We start from the raw sequence: 22,472 nt of genomic DNA, 5'->3' as shown, positions 1-22,472 counted from the left end.
AACTCTCAGGATCCGCAGCGTTCGTTTGAGCACGCTAGAACGGAGACATACTGGTATGTCCGAAGCTAGCACCAAATTCGTTACTTTTGATAAAGCTAACAATGGCCGATCGAGGGCTACTGTAGATAGTAAGCACTTCGCGAACATTTCTTCGCTTCTCGCGTAAAGTGTATCCATTGCGTCTCACGGTTTACAGGTAAATGAGGGATTTTAGTTATTTTTACTTCTTTCTATGACGACGCTTAGTACGTATTTATTTATGAATAGCATTTCTCGTCTTTTGTTGAATCAGTCCTTAGTGGAACAAGACAAAAGAACAAGAGATTAGGAAGTAACTACCTTAATTGTATTATAATGTCCTGAATAAGTTACAAGAGCGTCTTAATTATTACATTTTCATTTAGTAATTACTTAACGACATATATTAATGCTATTTGATAAATGAATCGTATTGTTAAACTTATCATAAAACACTCTTTAAGTAATTAAAATATAGTGCAATTATACAGTATTCCTAATTATATTATATAAACTAATCTAAACGAAACTATCATTTCGTAAAAATAAATTAAAGTATGTATATTGAAATGCGTCGTGTTTTAGATTCGTTTCGTAAAAAACTCAAGCAAATAAGAAATTTCCGTCAAACAGTACTTTAAAGGACTTATTTACTTAGAAGCTTATATGGACTAATGTCCCAATGTGTAACATAACCTGCTCTATGTATGTTTGTACATTCTGTTTTAAATTAACTAATAGAAAAACATTTCATTATAAAACCAGTTCATTAAGAACCGATACAATAATTATTTATTATTAAAATTTAAGGACTTGAATATAATAGTCAAGGCTCGCAGACTTACACGCGTCTATTTTTGGCGAGTTTCGGTTAATTAGTTTGCCATTCGTATCAGTGTATATATAAATAAACAAATCTCCACGGACGACATGTCCATTAGGTGTATCTAATATTTTGATTATCTGTACTTGTGACGCATATTTTCAAGCAACATCACAGTCGTAAATGTATGTTTATCACGTGAATTCACAGTATACTTTAAAAGCCTTTTTATGTTCCGTCAAATATTATTTCTTTAGTGAAAGAAACGACTACGTTGTTGTGTGTTTGTGGTGTTATTATTTGAAATGAGTAGGTTTTCTTTGTCTCACTTCTGCGAATCCACGCATAAAAAATGGACATATTTTTACTTGTTTACTTGGAATGGTATTGTATAAAAAAAAGGATAATAACCAAGAACGGTTTGTAGTGAATAATATACCCGCATGGAATACGGAATTCTAAGGTTTGTTTATCTTTACTCTTTCTTCTTGGAATTGGAATTGTACATTATATTCTGATTTCATTGTGAGGTGAAATATTTGTTTTGTTGGCAATTAGTGTTTGGATAGCGCACACAATGGTTTACTAAAAAAGCAGCCGGTTAGTATAAATTTTCATTTATATTTCGAATGCTTGTAGACTGGTCTATTAGATTAATAGTAAATATCGTTTCTATTAGCTTCATACCGTAGGAATAATTTGTAAAAAAAATATTAAATATGTTATGTCATTTTAATAATAATGATGTTTTACAATAAATAAACTTAGATCTATGTTAATAATAGCAATTAGGCAATTTGTACATACATTCGTTATTTATATCTAAGACTTAACTACACGCTTAATTCAACCAGATCACATCAATACGCTTTTTATCAATTCTAATATTACTTCACAAAACGCTGTACCATCATCTGAAATAAGCTTTACAATACTTTACACGAGGTAGCCACGCGCATAAATGCAATTCGAAAATCATTATCGCAGAAAGCATTATTTTGATTCACGATACAATTTATTAGTACTGACAGTTGCTGACAACCTTCTGGTAATGATACGATAAGATAATCTAAGATGAGTGATTTCAATCTTGAAAAAGTAAAAATAATAACAGTCAGCGTTCTAATTCAGTTACAGCTACAGTCTTATAGCCGTAACTATTGGAAATGGTCTAGTGGCCTGTCGATCGGCGGTTGAAGACCTAGAGGTATGTGGTTATGAAACTGCTGTTGCTCACTATCATCGGCGTTTCTACCTTCAGCGCCCTGGTGCGGCAAGCCATATTCTTGCCCTAAGTTTGGTATATTATGTCCAAAATCCTGTGCATGCTGTGCAAAATCTTGTCCATTTTGGGCAAACTCTTGTTGATGCTGTGTAAAGTCATGCCCATGCTGTGGGTACTCCTGAGCGTGTTGTGCAAAATCTTGCTCTTGTTGAGAATATTCATTTGGTTGGCCGTATTCTTGGCCCAGCTGCTGCGGTACGCCGTACTCTTGTGATAGTTGATGTTGATTATTTAAGCTCTGCTCATATTGTGCCTGTTCTATCTGTTGTTGAATGTGGTGTTGTAGTTGGTGTTGGTAGTCATTGTAATTATTATCGGTATGATGCTCGTAAACTTGCGTGCCTTGTATTAACTTTTTTGCTATTCACGCAACAAACTAAGAGAGTTACAGTGGTATCATACAAAATCTATAACGAATCGTCGTAAGCTTTTTTAACTGAAAATTAGCCTTTTTGAAAGACTTTGTGCAAGCTCGTCTAGGTAGGTACCACCCACTCATCAGATATTCTACCACAAAACAGCAGTACTTGGTATTGTTGTGTTCCGGTTTGAAGGGTGAGTGAGCCAGTGTGATTACAGGCACAAGAGACATAACATCTTAAGAAATATGATTTCCACATAGTTTCAATAATGTTTATGGTCGAATTTAGACATTTGGCGAACACTTCCGTAACAGCCTGTGAATATCCCACTGCTGGGCTAAAGGCCTCCTCTCCTCTTTTTTTTTTGAGAAGGTTTTTGAAGAGAAGGCGAACACTTGTTCTATCTTATATACTCGCCTATTTAAGTATATAAAGTACTGATCGAAGAAGGTCTTATTAGATCAATTTTAAATATTTTTCATCAATATTTTGATATTGTGACCTTCTTTATATTGGCATACTCTAGCGGCCACATGAAAATGCGATGTAGAAAACAGGATTATAGGGTAATATGGAAATTAAAACACCGTATTGCTAAAAATATAATTTATTTCGTACTATTGAGCCATCAATTTTTTTCTTTCATGTAAATTATTTTTCCCGTAGGATAATTTCTACAAAGGTTCTTGGTAATGTACTCGTGTTACGTATAAAACACGCTCGTATAATGTGGTCTAACCGCAGGGCACAGCTATGTACAAATGCATTACATACAAACAGTGATATAAAACGAACCTTACTTATTCCATATGAAGTGTTTTGATTTATGTTCAAGGTATATTTATTCTGTCAGTGCCTTATTTTAAACGATATATTATAAACGATACATATTATTTGATCACTTACAAGAGACCGATAGTGCTATTCTGTAAGAACTAACGTCGTATCTCACTCGTGAAATGTCAAAAAAAAAAAATCTTGTGATACGCAATTTAGATACTTGAATCATTCAAATGTTATAATTATTAAAGTTAGTAAAGTCAATGTCTGATATCACTTAATGAGATAGCACGATCGTGTTTTGCGTTGAGGATCGAGTTCGTTCATACAGAATAGCTATGTTGCAGCTTGCTAATAATTATAAGGCCGTTGACTGTCGCTCTGAACTAGACTAAATATAATTATGTAACACAGCCTACCTTGTCATCGTATCTTATCTATATATAGTTAGTACGATATGTTTTCTTGCATCGGCACCGAAAATAACTGTTTTCTAAAATGTATTAATATCCTCTTCTCGTATTTTATGTAGATTTGCATAATAGAAAAAAACACTAATTTTATTTATTACAATTTGTACTACTTATTGAAATATCCTTCATATCTCAAACTCACTTCATCCAATAATTGCTCGGTTCGATCAAAATTAAGTCTATTTGCAAGCGAGTGCTTATTCTCGTTCTCAGCATATTGATATGTTATGAATGGGTTAACACGTCAATCCTTATTTGTCCGTATATCGAAGAGCGGCCGCCCGCAATCGCCGCACAGCCACTCTTGCTCTGTCGGTAGCTCCCACATTTCTCCGAGACACATGTTGTTTTTCCGACATGTCGGATGAGGGATAAACTTCGCGAAGCAAATATCTAGAAGATTATTTTCAGCCTCAATAACTCTCAGGATCCGCAGCGTTCGTTTGAGCACGCTAGAACGGAGACATACTGGTATGTCCGAAGCTAGCACCAAATTCGTTACTTTTGATAAAGCTAACAATGGCCGATCGAGGGCTACTGTAGATAGTAAGCACTTCGCGAACATTTCTTCGCTTCTCGCGTAAAGTGTATCCATTGCGTCTCACGGTTTACAGGTAAATGAGGGATTTTAGTTATTTTTACTTCTTTCTATGACGACGCTTAGTACGTATTTATTTATGAATAGCATTTCTCGTCTTTTGTTGAATCAGTCCTTAGTGGAACAAGACAAAAGAACAAGAGATTAGGAAGTAACTACCTTAATTGTATTATAATGTCCTGAATAAGTTACAAGAGCGTCTTAATTATTACATTTTCATTTAGTAATTACTTAACGACATATATTAATGCTATTTGATAAATGAATCGTATTGTTAAACTTATCATAAAACACTCTTTAAGTAATTAAAATATAGTGCAATTATACAGTATTCCTAATTATATTATATAAACTAATCTAAACGAAACTATCATTTCGTAAAAATAAATTAAAGTATGTATATTGAAATGCGTCGTGTTTTAGATTCGTTTCGTAAAAAACTCAAGCAAATAAGAAATTTCCGTCAAACAGTACTTTAAAGGACTTATTTACTTAGAAGCTTATATGGACTAATGTCCCAATGTGTAACATAACCTGCTCTATGTATGTTTGTACATTCTGTTTTAAATTAACTAATAGAAAAACATTTCATTATAAAACCAGTTCATTAAGAACCGATACAATAATTATTTATTATTAAAATTTAAGGACTTGAATATAATAGTCAAGGCTCGCAGACTTACACGCGTCTATTTTTGGCGAGTTTCGGTTAATTAGTTTGCCATTCGTATCAGTGTATATATAAATAAACAAATCTCCACGGACGACATGTCCATTAGGTGTATCTAATATTTTGATTATCTGTACTTGTGACGCATATTTTCAAGCAACATCACAGTCGTAAATGTATGTTTATCACGTGAATTCACAGTATACTTTAAAAGTGTTTTAATGTTCCGTCAAATATTATTTCTTTAGTGAAAGAAACGACTACGTTGTTGTGTGTTTGTGGTGTTATTATTTGAAATGAGTAGGTTTTGTTTGTCTCATTTTTGCAAATCCACGCATAATAAAAAAAATTAAATTAAAAATTATTAGTCTGCTTTAAATACAAATATTATCTAAGAGTTTGTAAATGTAACAAGTTAGCGAGTGATAGTAATATCTTGTGAGTCGCGACCACGTGTGGCCCACATCCAATCAGTAACCGGCTGCGTACGCTCATAATAATTACGTATAGTATTTGAGCGATTTCGTAAGACCATTCAAACGCATATTTATATACATGTATATATAAATATATAAATTTTATTTATAATTATAAAGATAGAGATGATTCATAATTGTCTTGTTTTTGCTACTTTCATTAATGTTTTAAATTAAACCCTTCAATTATAATTAAAAAAAAATAGTTTATTAACTTTTTTGCTATTCACGCAACAAACTAAGAGAGTTACAGTGGTATCATACAAAATCTATAACGAATCGTCGTAAGCTTTTTTAACTGAAAATTAGCCTTTTTGAAAGCCTTTGTGCAAGCTCGTCTAGGTAGGTACCACCCACTCATCAGATATTCTACCACAAAACAGCAGTACTTGGTATTGTTGTGTTCCGGTTTGAAGGGTGAGTGAGCCAGTGTGATTACAGGCACAAGAGACATAACATCTTAAGAAATATGATTTCCACATAGTTTCAATAATGTTTATGGTCGAATTTAGACATTTGGCGAACACTTCCGTAACAGCCTGTGAATATACCACTGCTGGGCTAAAGGCCTCCTCTCCTCTTTTTTTTTTTGAGAAGGTTTTTGAGGAGAAGGCGAACACTTGTTCTATCTTATATACTCGCCTATTTAAGTATATAAAGTACTGATCGAAGAAGGTCTTATTAGATCAATTTTAAATATTTTTCATCAATATTTTGATATTGTGACCTTCTTTATATTGGCATACTCTAGCGGCCACATGAAAATGCGATGTAGAAAACAGGATTATAGGGTAATATGGAAATTAAAACACCGTATTGCTAAAAATATAATTTATTTCGTACTATTGAGCCATCAATTTTTTTCTTTCATGTAAATTATTTTTCCCGTAGGATAATTTCTACAAAGGTTCTTGGTAATGTACTCGTGTTACGTATAAAACACGCTCGTATAATGTGGTCTAACCGCAGGGCACAGCTATGTACAAATGCATTACATACAAACAGTGATATAAAACGAACCTTACTTATTCCATATGAAGTGTTTTGATTTATGTTCAAGGTATATTTATTCTGTCAGTGCCTTATTTTAAACGATATATTATAAACGATACATATTATTTGATCACTTACAAGAGACCGATAGTGCTATTCTGTAAGAACTAACGTCGTATCTCACTCGTGAAATGTCAAAAAAAAAAAATCTTGTGATACGCAATTTAGATACTTGAATCATTCAAATGTTATAATTATTAAAGTTAGTAAAGTCAATGTCTGATCTCACTTAATGAGATAGCACGATCGTGTTTTGCGTTGAGGATCGAGTTCGTTCATACAGAATAGCTATGTTGCAGCTTGCTAATAATTATAAGGCCGTTGACTGTCGCTCTGAACTAGACTAAATATAATTATGTAACACAGCCTACCTTGTCATCGTATCTTATCTATATATAGTTAGTACGATATGTTTTCTTGCATCGGCACCGAAAATAACTGTTTTCTAAAATGTATTAATATCCTCTTCTCGTATTTTATGTAGATTTGCATAATAGAAAAAAACACTAATTTTATTTATTACAATTTGTACTACTTATTGAAATATCCTTCATATCTCAAACTCACTTCATCCAATAATTGCTCGGTTCGATCAAAATTAAGTCTATTTGCAAGCGAGTGCTTATTCTCGTTCTCAGCATATTGATATGTTATGAATGGGTTAACACGTCAATCCTTATTTGTCCGTATATCGAAGAGCGGCCGCCCGCAATCGCCGCACAGCCACTCTTGCTCTGTCGGTAGCTCCCACATTTCTCCGAGACACATGTTGTTTTTCCGACATGTCGGATGAGGGATAAACTTCGCGAAGCAAATATCTAGAAGATTATTTTCAGCCTCAATAACTCTCAGGATCCGCAGCGTTCGTTTGAGCACGCTAGAACGGAGACATACTGGTATGTCCGAAGCTAGCACCAAATTCGTTACTTTTGATAAAGCTAACAATGGCCGATCGAGGGCTACTGTAGATAGTAAGCACTTCGCGAACATTTCTTCGCTTCTCGCGTAAAGTGTATCCATTGCGTCTCACGGTTTACAGGTAAATGAGGGATTTTAGTTATTTTTACTTCTTTCTATGACGACGCTTAGTACGTATTTATTTATGAATAGCATTTCTCGTCTTTTGTTGAATCAGTCCTTAGTGGAACAAGACAAAAGAACAAGAGATTAGGAAGTAACTACCTTAATTGTATTATAATGTCCTGAATAAGTTACAAGAGCGTCTTAATTATTACATTTTCATTTAGTAATTACTTAACGACATATATTAATGCTATTTGATAAATGAATCGTATTGTTAAACTTATCATAAAACACTCTTTAAGTAATTAAAATATAGTGCAATTATACAGTATTCCTAATTATATTATATAAACTAATCTAAACGAAACTATCATTTCGTAAAAATAAATTAAAGTATGTATATTGAAATGCGTCGTGTTTTAGATTCGTTTCGTAAAAAACTCAAGCAAATAAGAAATTTCCGTCAAACAGTACTTTAAAGGACTTATTTACTTAGAAGCTTATATGGACTAATGTCCCAATGTGTAACATAACCTGCTCTATGTATGTTTGTACATTCTGTTTTAAATTAACTAATAGAAAAACATTTCATTATAAAACCAGTTCATTAAGAACCGATACAATAATTATTTATTATTAAAATTTAAGGACTTGAATATAATAGTCAAGGCTCGCAGACTTACACGCGTCTATTTTTGGCGAGTTTCGGTTAATTAGTTTGCCATTCGTATCAGTGTATATATAAATAAACAAATCTCCACGGACGACATGTCCATTAGGTGTATCTAATATTTTGATTATCTGTACTTGTGACGCATATTTTCAAGCAACATCACAGTCGTAAATGTATGTTTATCACGTGAATTCACAGTATACTTTAAAAGTGTTTTAATGTTCCGTCAAATATTATTTCTTTAGTGAAAGAAACGACTACGTTGTTGTGTGTTTGTGGTGTTATTATTTGAAATGAGTAGGTTTTGTTTGTCTCATTTTTGCAAATCCACGCATAATAAAAAAAATTAAATTAAAAATTATTAGTCTGCTTTAAATACAAATATTATCTAAGAGTTTGTAAATGTAACAAGTTAGCGAGTGATAGTAATATCTTGTGAGTCGCGACCACGTGTGGCCCACATCCAATCAGTAACCGGCTGCGTACGCTCATAATAATTACGTATAGTATTTGAGCGATTTCGTAAGACCATTCAAACGCATATTTATATACATGTATATATAAATATATAAATTTTATTTATAATTATAAAGATAGAGATGATTCATAATTGTCTTGTTTTTGCTACTTTCATTAATGTTTTAAATTAAACCCTTCAATTATAATTAAAAAAAAATAGTTTATTAACTTTTTTGCTATTCACGCAACAAACTAAGAGAGTTACAGTGGTATCATACAAAATCTATAACGAATCGTCGTAAGCTTTTTTAACTGAAAATTAGCCTTTTTGAAAGCCTTTGTGCAAGCTCGTCTAGGTAGGTACCACCCACTCATCAGATATTCTACCACAAAACAGCAGTACTTGGTATTGTTGTGTTCCGGTTTGAAGGGTGAGTGAGCCAGTGTGATTACAGGCACAAGAGACATAACATCTTAAGAAATATGATTTCCACATAGTTTCAATAATGTTTATGGTCGAATTTAGACATTTGGCGAACACTTCCGTAACAGCCTGTGAATATACCACTGCTGGGCTAAAGGCCTCCTCTCCTCTTTTTTTTTTTGAGAAGGTTTTTGAGGAGAAGGCGAACACTTGTTCTATCTTATATACTCGCCTATTTAAGTATATAAAGTACTGATCGAAGAAGGTCTTATTAGATCAATTTTAAATATTTTTCATCAATATTTTGATATTGTGACCTTCTTTATATTGGCATACTCTAGCGGCCACATGAAAATGCGATGTAGAAAACAGGATTATAGGGTAATATGGAAATTAAAACACCGTATTGCTAAAAATATAATTTATTTCGTACTATTGAGCCATCAATTTTTTTCTTTCATGTAAATTATTTTTCCCGTAGGATAATTTCTACAAAGGTTCTTGGTAATGTACTCGTGTTACGTATAAAACACGCTCGTATAATGTGGTCTAACCGCAGGGCACAGCTATGTACAAATGCATTACATACAAACAGTGATATAAAACGAACCTTACTTATTCCATATGAAGTGTTTTGATTTATGTTCAAGGTATATTTATTCTGTCAGTGCCTTATTTTAAACGATATATTATAAACGATACATATTATTTGATCACTTACAAGAGACCGATAGTGCTATTCTGTAAGAACTAACGTCGTATCTCACTCGTGAAATGTCAAAAAAAAAAAAATCTTGTGATACGCAATTTAGATACTTGAATCATTCAAATGTTATAATTATTAAAGTTAGTAAAGTCAATGTCTGATATCACTTAATGAGATAGCACGATCGTGTTTTGCGATGAGGATCGAGTTCGTTCATACAGAATAGCTATGTTGCAGCTTGCTAATAATTATAAGGCCGTTGACTGTCGCTCTGCACTAGACTAAATATAATTATGTAACACAGCCTACCTTGTCATCGTATCTTATCTATATATAGTTAGTATGATATGTTTTCTTGCATCGGCACCGAAAATAACTGTTTTCTAAAATGTATTAATATCCTCTTCTCGTATTTTATGTAAAAGTAACAGCCTGTAAATGTCCCACTGCTGGGCTAAGGCCTCCTCTCCCTATTTGAGGAGAAGGTTTGGAGCTTATTCCACCACGCTGCTCCAATGCGGGTTGGGTTTATGTAGATTTGCATAATAGAAAAAAACACTAATTTTATTTATTACAATTTGTACTACTTATTGAAATATCCTTCATGTCTCAAACTCACTTCATCCAATAATTGCTCGGTTCGATCAAAATTAAGTCTATTTGCAAGCGAGTGCTTATTCTCGTTCTTAGCATATTGATATGTTATGAATGGGTTAACACGTCAATCCTTATTTGTCCGTATATCGAAGAGCGGCCGCCCGCAATCGCCGCACAGCCACTCTTGCTCTGTCGGTAGCTCCCACATTTCTCCGAGATACATGTTGTTTTTCCGACATGTCGGATGAGGGATAAACTTCGCGAAGCAAATATCTAGAAGATTATTTTCAGCCTCAATAACTCTCAGGATCCGCAGCGTTCGTTTGAGCACGCTAGAACGGAGACATACTGGTATGTCCGAAGCTAGCACCAAATTCGTTACTTTTGATAAAGCTAACAATGGCCGATCGAGGGCTACTGTAGATAGTAAGCACTTCGCGAACATTTCTTCGCTTCTCGCGTAAAGTGTATCCATTGCGTCTCACGGTTTACAGGTAAATGAGGGATTTTAGTTATTTTTACTTCTTTCTATGACGACGCTTAGTACGTATTTATTTATGAATAGCATTTCTCGTCTTTTGTTGAATCAGTCCTTAGTGGAACAAGACAAAAGAACAAGAGATTAGGAAGTAACTACCTTAATTGTATTATAATGTCCTGAATAAGTTACAAGAGCGTCTTAATTATTACATTTTCATTTAGTAATTACTTAACGACATATATTAATGCTATTTGATAAATGAATCGTATTGTTAAACTTATCATAAAACACTCTTTAAGTAATTAAAATATAGTGCAATTATACAGTATTCCTAATTATATTATATAAACTAATCTAAACGAAACTATCATTTCGTAAAAATAAATTAAAGTATGTATATTGAAATGCGTCGTGTTTTAGATTCGTTTCGTAAAAAACTCAAGCAAATAAGAAATTTCCGTCAAACAGTACTTTAAAGGACTTATTTACTTAGAAGCTTATATGGACTAATGTCCCAATGTGTAACATAACCTGCTCTATGTATGTTTGTACATTCTGTTTTAAATTAACTAATAGAAAAACATTTCATTATAAAACCAGTTCATTAAGAACCGATACAATAATTATTTATTATTAAAATTTAAGGACTTGAATATAATAGTCAAGGCTCGCAGACTTACACGCGTCTATTTTTGGCGAGTTTCGGTTAATTAGTTTGCCATTCGTATCAGTGTATATATAAAAAAACAAATCTCCACGGACGACATGTCCATTAGGTGTATCTAATATTTTGATTATCTGTACTTGTGACGCATATTTTCAAGCAACATCACAGTCGTAAATGTATGTTTATCACGTGAATTCACAGTATACTTTAAAAGTGTTTTAATGTTCCGTCAAATATTATTTCTTTAGTGAAAGAAACGACTACGTTGTTGTGTGTTTGTGGTGTTATTATTTTAAATGAGTAGGTTTTGTTTGTCTCACTTCTGCGAATCCACGCATAAAAAATGGACATATTTTTACTTGTTTACTTGGAATGGTATTGTATAAAAAAAAGGATAATAACCAAGAACGGTTTGTAGTGAATAATATACCCGCATGGAATACGGAATTCTAAGGTTTGTTTATCTTTACTCTTTCTTCTTGGAATTGGAATTGTACATTATATTCTGATTTCATTGTGAGGTGAAATATTTGTTTTGTTGGCAATTAGTGTTTGGATAGCGCACACAATGGTTTACTAAAAAAGCAGCCGGTTAGTATAAATTTTCATTTATATTTCGAATGCTTGTAGACTGGTCTATTAGATTAATAGTAAATATCGTTTCTATTAGCTTCATACCGTAGGAATAATTTGTAAAAAAAATATTAAATATGTTATGTCATTTTAATAATAATGATGTTTTACAATAAATAAACTTAGATCTATGTTAATAATAGCAATTAGGCAATTTGTACATACATTCGTTATTTATATCTAAGACTTAACTACACGCTTAATTCAACCAGATCACATCAATACGCTTTTTATCAATTCTAATATTACTTCACAAAACGCTGTACCATCATCTGAAATAAGCTTTACAATACTTTACACGAGGTAGCCACGCGCATAAATGCAATTCGAAAATCATTATCGCAGAAAGCATTATTTTGATTCACGATACAATTTATTAGTACTGACAGTTGCTGACAACCTTCTGGTAATGATACGATAAGATAATCTAAGATGAGTGATTTCAATCTTGAAAAAGTAAAAATAATAACAGTCAGCGTTCTAATTCAGTTACAGCTACAGTCTTATAGCCGTAACTATTGGAAATGGTCTAGTGGCCTGTCGATCGGCGGTTGAAGACCTAGAGGTATGTGGTTATGAAACTGCTGTTGCTCACTATCATCGGCGTTTCTACCTTCAGCGCCCTGGTGCGGCAAGCCATATTCTTGCCCTAAGTTTGGTATATTATGTCCAAAATCCTGTGCATGCTGTGCAAAATCTTGTCCATTTTGGGCAAACTCTTGTTGATGCTGTGTAAAGTCATGCCCATGCTGTGGGTACTCCTGAGCGTGTTGTGCAAAATCTTGCTCTTGTTGAGAATATTCATTTGGTTGGCCGTATTCTTGGCCCAGCTGCTGCGGTACGCCGTACTCTTGTGATAGTTGATGTTGATTATTTAAGCTCTGCTCATATTGTGCCTGTTCTATCTGTTGTTGAATGTGGTGTTGTAGTTGGTGTTGGTAGTCATTGTAATTATTATCGGTATGATGCTCGTAAACTTGCGTGCCTTGTTCTTGGGTAAAATGATGGGTGTGCTGTGGATAATGTCCTTCATGAGATGCACCCAAATCTTGAGGCTGCGCTGGCACTGGTGACCAACCATCATGGTCTAATGGAATAGATGGTTGTGTAGGTTGTAAGGGTATGGGTGATTGAGATGATACTTGCGAAGGATGTAAACGAAACCCAGGCTGAGGTAATGTTTCTTGGTTAGGATGTAGGTTGAAATTAGGTTGTGGAAGTGTTTCCTGAGTGGGGTGTAAGTGGAAACCAGGTTGTGGTAATATTTCTTGCCCGGGTTGAAGATGGTAGCCAGGTTGTGGAAGAGTCTCTTGAGTGGGATGTACATGAAATCCTGGTTGATGTAAAGTTTCTTCAGTAGGATGTAAATGGAAGCCAGGTTGTTGCAAGATTTCATGACTCGAATGTAAATGAACAGAAGGTTGAGGCGCTTGACTTGGATGTAGCAATCCCGGTGTTTGTTCTACCACGACATTAGGCGTGTGTTGTTCTATAACACCGTGCTGCCCTGCTACTTGAGAAATAAAATGATACGGATTAAACTGTGGACGCTGAAGCAATACTTGTGAAATAGAGTGTAAGCCAGGGGATGTAGGTCCCACAGGACCGAGAGGGGCTTGATAACTATTTATGAAAGGATATCTTGGATATGTTGCAAATAAAGAAGTCTGAACGGCACTACCAGGGCGAATTACGTATGGGAACGGTTGACCTAAAGGCAATACTGGCGAGGACAAAACTGGGGCTGGTGCTAATGGTATAGCAGCAGCGGGTAGAAGAGGTTTGAGATGTAAGTGACTTTGTGGAAAAACTGGAACAGGTGGCGCAGGTACTGGGACTGGGTGTGGTACTGGTGCTGGGTGAGCTACAGCGATCGTTGGTTGAGGCGCTGGTATTACAGGAGCTGCAGGTGCTACATAAGTTGTAGGAATTGGCGCAGCTGGTACAACCGGAATTATGGGTCTAGGAGTCACATGATGGTGGTGATGATGATAATGATGGTCTGGTTTTGCTACGAACTTAGTATGAGGGAACTTAAGTCCATAATGTGGATGCGGTAAGCCTGGTACTCTGTGTCCCACAGGGACAGGATAATGAGGTTGAGGGATGGGTATCTTGACAGCAGCGACAGCAGCTGTAGGTGGATAATTGACCACTAAAGGTTTAAGCACAGAGTGTGTTACGTGAGGTATGTCATGGCCAAGTTTAAATGGCGGAACACCAGATAAAATGCCACGCTTATGATGTCTTCCCTTCCCAGCTATTCTTCCTATAAACTTTGCTTTGGCAGCTTTAATATGAGCAACGTCTGCAGTTGCTGCCCACACGCAAGCACAAAACACCAACGCGATCTGAAACACATTCACCAATTTCGTTCACTTAATGCTTATAATTATTATTTGCTAACTAACTATATCATATAATAACTTTATCTTCATTTCACCATTATGTCGTGCATCCCATAACTATCTATTTTTTAATTTTAATAAACTACAGTTTTAATTATTGAAACAATTAAGATGACATATTTTATTACGACTCTTAATATTTTAACGACTACGTGCTTTTCTATCAATTGATTCCATTTGCACTAAAATGACACCATAGATCACTATCACATTCTCCCTATATCACTGTTTCCACTGCGCATCCAAGAATACTTACAACTGAAAACTTCATGGCGTGCGGTCGCCTGGTCGGCGCGACAATCGTTCAAAAACCAGTGATCTTTTCCTTTGCAACCCATACTTATAACTTAAAATACAAACGATTAGTATGTAGCCAACGTCCAAGTTTCACTCCTTGTATCCGGACGTTACATGCTGCCTCCTTGCGGCTTTCAACAGTTCCTAATCGAACCATCGGAACTGAATGGCCGAATTTCTATCATTCGAAATTATACTCTATATCACGCCGAGAAAGTTTACTTTGGTAAGTTTTTATTTTCTAAAACGATCACGTAGGGCGCTGTCGTCATTCTTGTAACATGCTTGTATGAACGCATACCAATCGAATAAGAAACGTAATCGAGAGAAAATTGTACCAGTTCAGGCAGGGCTGGATTTAATAGAAACGTTTTTAAATATTAAATACTCATGGGTACTGCAGAATTTGCGGCATGTATATGTTTCTAATACAGTAACAGTAACAGCCTGTTAATGTCCCACTGCTGGGCTAAGGCCTCCTCTCCCTTTTGAGGAGAAGGTTTTGGAGCTTATTCCACCACGCTGCTCCAATGCGGGTTGGTAGAATTCACATGTGGCAGAATTTCAATGAAATTAGACACATGCAGGTTTCCTCACGATGTTTTCACCGTTAAGCACGAGATGAATTATAAACACAAATTAAGCACATGAAAATTCAGTGGTGCTTGCCCGGGTTTGAACCCACGATCATCGGTTAAGATTCACGCGTTCTTACCACTAGGCCATCTCGGCTTTTTCTAGGCCATCTCGGCTTTTTTTATGTTTCTAATAATAATAGTCGTCTTACTTATTTACCTATATTGTAGTTTAAATATTGTAAAAGCATAAGCAACGATTCTATGCTAACTATAACTGGTGGTAAGGCTTTGTGCAAGCTCGTCTGGGTAGGTACCACCCACTCATCAGATATTCTACCGCAAAACAGCAGTACTTGGTATTGTTGTATTCCGGTTTGAAGGGTGAGTGAGCCAGTGTAATTACAGGCACAAGGGACATAACATCTTAGTTCCCACGGTTGGTGGCGCATTGGCGATGTAAGCGATGGTTAACATTTCTTACAATGCCAATGTACATGGGCGTTGGTGACCACATACCATCAGGTAACCCATATGCTCGTCCGTCTTCCTATTTTATAAAAAAAAAATAAGGAATACACGCCTCTGTTTGTTATTTTTAAATGTTACGAAAATTTTTATAAAATTATTTTCTTCTTCTTTATTAATTAAACAAATTAATTACATCATTATTTATAATGGTTTGATAAGTCGTCATTTGTTAGCAAAACTTATATAGATGTCCAATCTAAAATAAGCACACGAATAAAAATATATAATATAAACATAATTATACGCCTATCTTTTAGCTTACAATTTTACATTCTTCATATTTTTTTGACAAAAAGTTTAATGTTAAATTACAGGAAAGTATTTAGCAGTAGGTATAGTTAAGTAGCTCCGTCCCTGTACGTGCAGGACATTCGTATGCGCGCTCACGCAGTCAGTTACCAAATATTCAAACATCACTTTCCTTGGCTCTCGCTATCACTCTGCTTACAACGTTAATTGAATCGTATCTAGTTTAATGTACCATTCCTGTGTAATCTTATTGTGTAATAATACTAAGACACATTATAGTAATTTGTAGGTTATTTGAAAAACGTATTTATAAAAGACCATTTAATCATTATATCAATCATGAATACCTATTTATCATATAAGTTTGCTATATTTACCTAAGTTTTGTTGGTTTGTTTGTTTCGAGTTCACGCAAAACACGATTCGATTCTATCGATACGGAACTACACATTCGAATATTTTATTCTTGTAGTTTCAGAAGATAGTTATTTATAAGCAAAATCTTTTGTTGTTATGTTCATTTCACGAACAGAAAATTGTTTTCTCGGATGCTTTTTTTGCAAAACTATAAAATGTACAAAAACTTTAAATAATATATATAAAAAAGGTCACGAAAATAAAGAAAAACTTTTTATGTTTGTATTTAAACATAAGCTCCAACTGTTTATTTTACTATGGAAATAATAATATAATCAACGACATATTATGTAATATGTACGTATTGCTAAAACAAATAAAAGTAAATCTTTATCAATTAGTAACAAAATTGGTTGAAACACTTATTCGATAATAATATTTTTATCAAAAATAATATGCTTTTCTCTTTATCTTGAATACATATGTAATACTTACCTACATAACTGTAATTATTAATAAATATGAGAGCCCAGGTCTTACTATTGATATGATATATCTATATTGATATATATATATAAAGACATGACAAATGCTTATAATAATAATTAATAATTATTTGGATTAAAATATATGAAGGATATGCTAGTAACATATTTTATTTAATTAATTAATTCACAAGATTTTTTAGTAAAATTATTAGACCAAATCAAACACATAAGATTTCATATCTATTAAGTATTTATAATTTGAAATTACCAAACCTAGGGATTCAAAGAGACTTGCGTCGATTGAGATAATAATTGTCAAATTCAAATGTCAATGTCAATATACAACAGTCAAAAAGAGAAACCAGGAGTAGTACATAGGTACATCGTACATGCCGGAATAAATTGTGTATATACGACATACGTGGATGTAATCAAAGAAAGTACCTATTGTATTGTATACAATTTTATAACTTAACATAAACGAACTAATGGTATGATCTAGTAATCAAAGCAAGAGTAGTTTCTTGTCCTATCATGGACAGTGCTTCCAAAGTTATTGATAATAATGTTTGCCGCATTTGTTTTCAAGTGCATTTCAATACAATATCTTTATACTGCAGTAAAGATGGAAGCTCTCCTTACGAAAAACTTACAAGTAATACAAAACTAAACATATCTGTTAATGATGGGGGACCAAATACAATATGCGGACAATGTTTTGTTGAATTGAACAGTTTTATCGAATTTTTAGCGAAATGTGAAAGGGCGAACATATTATTATTACAGTACAAGAAGAATAATTTAGGTGTGTACTTTTTTGGATAGAATAAAATAGCGAAACTACCATAAAATAAGTAATAAAAAACATATCATCATGTTATAAGATGGTTTATAAACATAATACAAAAAGTTAAATTTTTATAATTTTCAATTATAGATACTTTGTGCACAAAATTAAATTAAAGTTTTAGTAGTTACAGAATAAATTTAACATTTTGAAATAATGGAATTGAGAATGAATTAGATTTTTTTAAAAAAATAATGAAATCATATAAGTTGTGTTTTCCAACTCTTTTGGGTCTCTTTCCAGTTGATAATGCTGAATATGTTTATGAAGATCAAGGAAAACTATTTGACAATGACTACATTGAACAAAAAATTGGCTTGGATACTAAAATAAGTGAAAGCTCTGAAGAAAGTACACAATTATCTAACATTAAAGAAAATGCTTCACGGAATACAAAAAAACATTGTTGTCAATATTGCTCTAAAGTCTTTACCAGGAAGTTTAATCTAAAATTACATCTGTAAGTTGGCAATATTTACTTTTGTTTAAAAATGTATCTTGTTTTATTAATTTTATTATGTGAGATTTTCAAATAGGTCAGCTGATAGTAAAGAGCTACCTTCCACTAGACACTGGTAGCGTCAAAAATATTCTTACACTGTCAATTTACCACTAACTATGAGATTTAATTTGTTATGTCCCTTGTACTGGCTCTTTTTTCCTTCAAACTGGAAGGCAGCAATACTTTACTACTGTTAAACAGATGGACCTTTTGAATGCTACCGTAAGAAATTACTGGATGTGTCGTTTCCATAGATAAAAACAATATACTGTGGAAAGAAGTTTCCATATACCAATTATGCACAGTAACTTATCTGTACAGTGTGACTGTGGTAACCTGATATTAATAGTGACTGTTTAAAATGATGTGTGGAAAAGCCCACAATTTTTAAATTTGTCGTAATCATTATATTATTATTAATCATTATGTGGCCAGTAGTGGCTCCGAATGACTATTTTGAAATTGTTTATACACTTACTCGGTATATACTATGAAAAAAATCTCACTAAATTAGGTTAATAATAATATATAGATACTTAAGGAAGTTTTAATTCTTATAATATTTATTTCTTTTTTCATATGACATTCAAATATTTGCTCTACAATTTTATTTTTAAGGCTAAAATTCAGTCATATACTAAATACAAAGACAAGGTAAAATTTATTGTTAGATTTGTGAACATCTTGATAAAATTTAATTAAAATATTTATTAAAAAACACTATTATTATGATTCTGACAAATCACGAAAATGACATGATAAAAAACTAAATTTAAACCTTATAATATTGTACTACGTAATGTTGCCAGATTCGGCAACGATTTGAAAGGAATCAAAAATATATTTTCTTCAAAAACTTGAGCACTTTTTACAAGATTAATTAAATTTAAAAGATAAAATATCATATACACATGACAAATACTACAGTGCCCGGCACGGCGGGTCGACGCCGCGCGCGCGCGCGGTTGTGCGGCGCGCCTGCCCGGCGCCGGGCTGCGGGAAGAGCTTCACTTCGCTCACCAACCTCAACACGCACATCAGGACACATAATGGTGAGGATACTTCATTAAAAATTCTCACTTGTGTAATACTTGAACGGCCCATCTGCGATGAACTCTGGCACTGCCCAGGTTTTGATATAGTCATAGGCTTTCTCTTATACGTATGGGTGTCTTCTCACATAATGTGTGTGACATAAAATCATTGACTGTATTTTTCGGTCTTCGTCTAAGAGTATGGATGTGTTCCACGGTACTGTAGCCTGGTCGAACACGGGCTCGTTCTAGGGGTTGGTTCTATGTTGCGATTCCCCCATCGTCGGAGCTTCGTTATTTTTGAGCTGTTCTAGAGCCTGTAGAATACATAAATATGTATGTACGTATAATAATAATCTAGTTTATTGTAAAAATTAAAATAATAGTAATAATCTATTGCAGGTGAAAGACCGTACGAGTGTACAGAGTGTGGAAAAACCTTCAGGAGTTCGACAACATTGAACGATCATAAGAGAATTCATACAGGTGATATGTATACAATATCTATGGCAGTGTCGTCCTCTGCAGGACGCAATGTATATATTTAGAAGTTTTGTATTAAAAGCTTTAGGTTGCCATTAACATACTAAAACGTTAGAACATATAATATCGTCCAAGGTGTGAAGCCCTACATGTGCCCGACGTGCGGCAAGCGGTTCACGACCAACAAGCTGTCGGTGCACATGCGCACGCACGCGCCGCGCGCGCACGCCTGCGCCGCGTGCCCGCGCCGGTTCGCGGACGCGCGCGCGCTGCGCGAGCACGCGGCGCGCGAGCACGCGGCGCGCGAGCACGCGGCGCGCGAGCACGCGACGCGCGAGCAACCGGCGGCGGCGGCGGCGCGGCTGCACGCGTGCGCGCTGTGCGGGGCGCGGTACAATCACAAGCAGTCGCTCAACAAGCACGCGAGGAAGCGGCACGGAGTGGTACGGACAGCGAATTAAAACTAGAATATTCGATGTATTTGTAATAAAGCATTTCTTACATTATAATAGCCAAATTATTGTTGTCAGAAAACTTCTCCAGCTAACTCAGACCAGCAGACCGGCTTCGGTTAGAAGACTGACATCCGCGCCCGTGTATATAGGTGGCTGTTCTAGTCAGATACCAAATAAAATGTTTTAAATATATTGTTTGTGTTTGTTTAATTAATTGTATGAAATATAGAAATCCATATCCATCCGTAAAATATAAAAAACATTCTTTTGTATAGATATTATTCCAGTTAAGTTGTCAAGATTAATTGCTATAACACAATAATTATTTTATATCAAACTATGCTTCGTGTTGTGTCTGTATGTATGTAACTATATAGATGTTTCGATAGTTGGAATAATTTGTTAATTAAAGCCATTGTTAAATGGACGTTTTAATTAGTTATACGTGTAATGTTGTTCGCAGATTTTGAAGGCTAGATACCCGAGCCCGTAAGCCCAAAGTTACAACGCACTTGCTGCGCACCTATTTAAGTTGGCGTTGAAAAACGCCAAATGTCATTAAACAAATGTTTAATTGATTGAATTGATAAAAAAAAATTAGTACCAATGTACTCACTTATATTTATAGAGCGCGTGCAATAACACAGTGTTAAATTTGCTTTTTGCAACAAAATACAAACATATTGTGATTTCATTTATGATTTGTTTTTTCTCGTTTTGTTTTGTGTTGACGTTACAACTCTCTTATTAATGTTTTTTTCATATATTCCTTGTACCTAATAGCTAGTTGGAAAAATTAAATTGGCGAAAAATTAAGTTGCGGTCAAGGTCTATTGCGAATTGATGGCCGCTCGATGCGCTTTGTCCACTAGTTTTACAGAATAATCGGTCTAGTGACTGAAGAAATAAAGATTATATTTAAAAAACAGACATTTCAACTCAATTACGTGTGACCTGGACTCCGTCAACGGAGGTTAAATCGAAAGTGACAGGACAATGACACAGCCGAATCACGCCGAATTGTCACTTGCGACTTTCAGTAATTTTAAAAAGATCTATAAGAAAGTTATTTTTGTAATAAGAATATAAATATATATGAATAAAAATATAAAGTAAATATAATTTTCACAAAACGTGAGACACATCTCAACCGTATGTCCGTTTCAAGAAGTACCACGTTGTGAATATAATGGCAATTATACTTGGAATCAGTCCTCACTCCAATATATTTTTTATTTGTCACAGTCACACAACACCTTTAGTGTTGTGTGACTGTGACACAAAATGATAGTTTACATCGATATCAAAATTGAGTTTTTAATAGTAAATGTAAAATAATTAGTTTTGTCAATACTTTTTTAGATTGAGTAAAACTAGATAAGACTAATCATTCTGAGGCTTACCTAACTTAGCAATCGTATACAGCAATAGAGATTTGCTTAATTCGACATTTCAATCAAATCTTGTCTTGCTTTTGTTGGATCGTAGCTGATAATGATTCTCTGAATTTACAATTTCGGTAAATGTATTCTTGACTATTTAATATTTTGATTGTTAATAAACAATCACGTCTGATGCAATTCGAAAATTTTAATGTGGTTCAATGTTGATCAATCATTGTATGAAAGTTAATTATTTGCACGTTTATCACGAATTGTATCGTAACGAGTACTTGCTAATGTAATTATAGCTTAATGTTCATTTTTGTTTTATAACAATTATTTCTGTAAAATCAATCTGATGGAATTATTCCATAACTATTAAATGAGATTATTTTGAAATTCTCTTGTTTATTTAGTTAAGTATAAGTAAAAGAGAAATATCCCAGAATCTTTCTAACAGGAGTGACTGTTTAGTCCTCCTATAGAAGTGGGTCGCAGTAGCAACGACCTGCAATAAATTTGTTTTCTATTTCATCTCGCGGACCTTCACCTACAAAATTGGCTGACGTTGCTGTCGCCTTGTGGAAATCAAATTTCACGCCCCAGCAATCGATTCGATGCTACTACAATACTAATAATGAAATAGATTTGACGAAATGCTTT

The 22,472-nt window shown here is 34.2% G+C and overlaps 1 protein-coding gene across 1 annotated transcript; it reads right to left on the bottom strand.

Moving 5' to 3' along the window:
* Positions 1-12,716: 12,716 nt before the first annotated feature.
* Positions 12,717-19,601, bottom strand: LOC126769791 (sex-determining region Y protein-like). The gene is made up of 2 exons (XM_050488703.1): positions 19,386-19,601; positions 12,717-13,751 (listed from the first exon to the last, which is right to left on the bottom strand). The coding sequence occupies exons 1-2, from the start codon at positions 19,599-19,601 to the stop codon at positions 12,717-12,719; spliced, it is 1,251 nt and encodes a 416-aa protein (XP_050344660.1).
* Positions 19,602-22,472: the final 2,871 nt, after the last annotated feature.

The sequence above is a fragment of the Nymphalis io genome, chromosome 7 (assembly GCF_905147045.1).
Source record: "Nymphalis io chromosome 7, ilAglIoxx1.1, whole genome shotgun sequence".
Taxonomy (NCBI): Eukaryota; Metazoa; Arthropoda; class Insecta; order Lepidoptera; family Nymphalidae; genus Nymphalis; species Nymphalis io.
The sequence above is the reverse complement of the archived record's forward strand: the minus strand, read 5'-3'. Positions and strand labels throughout refer to the sequence as shown.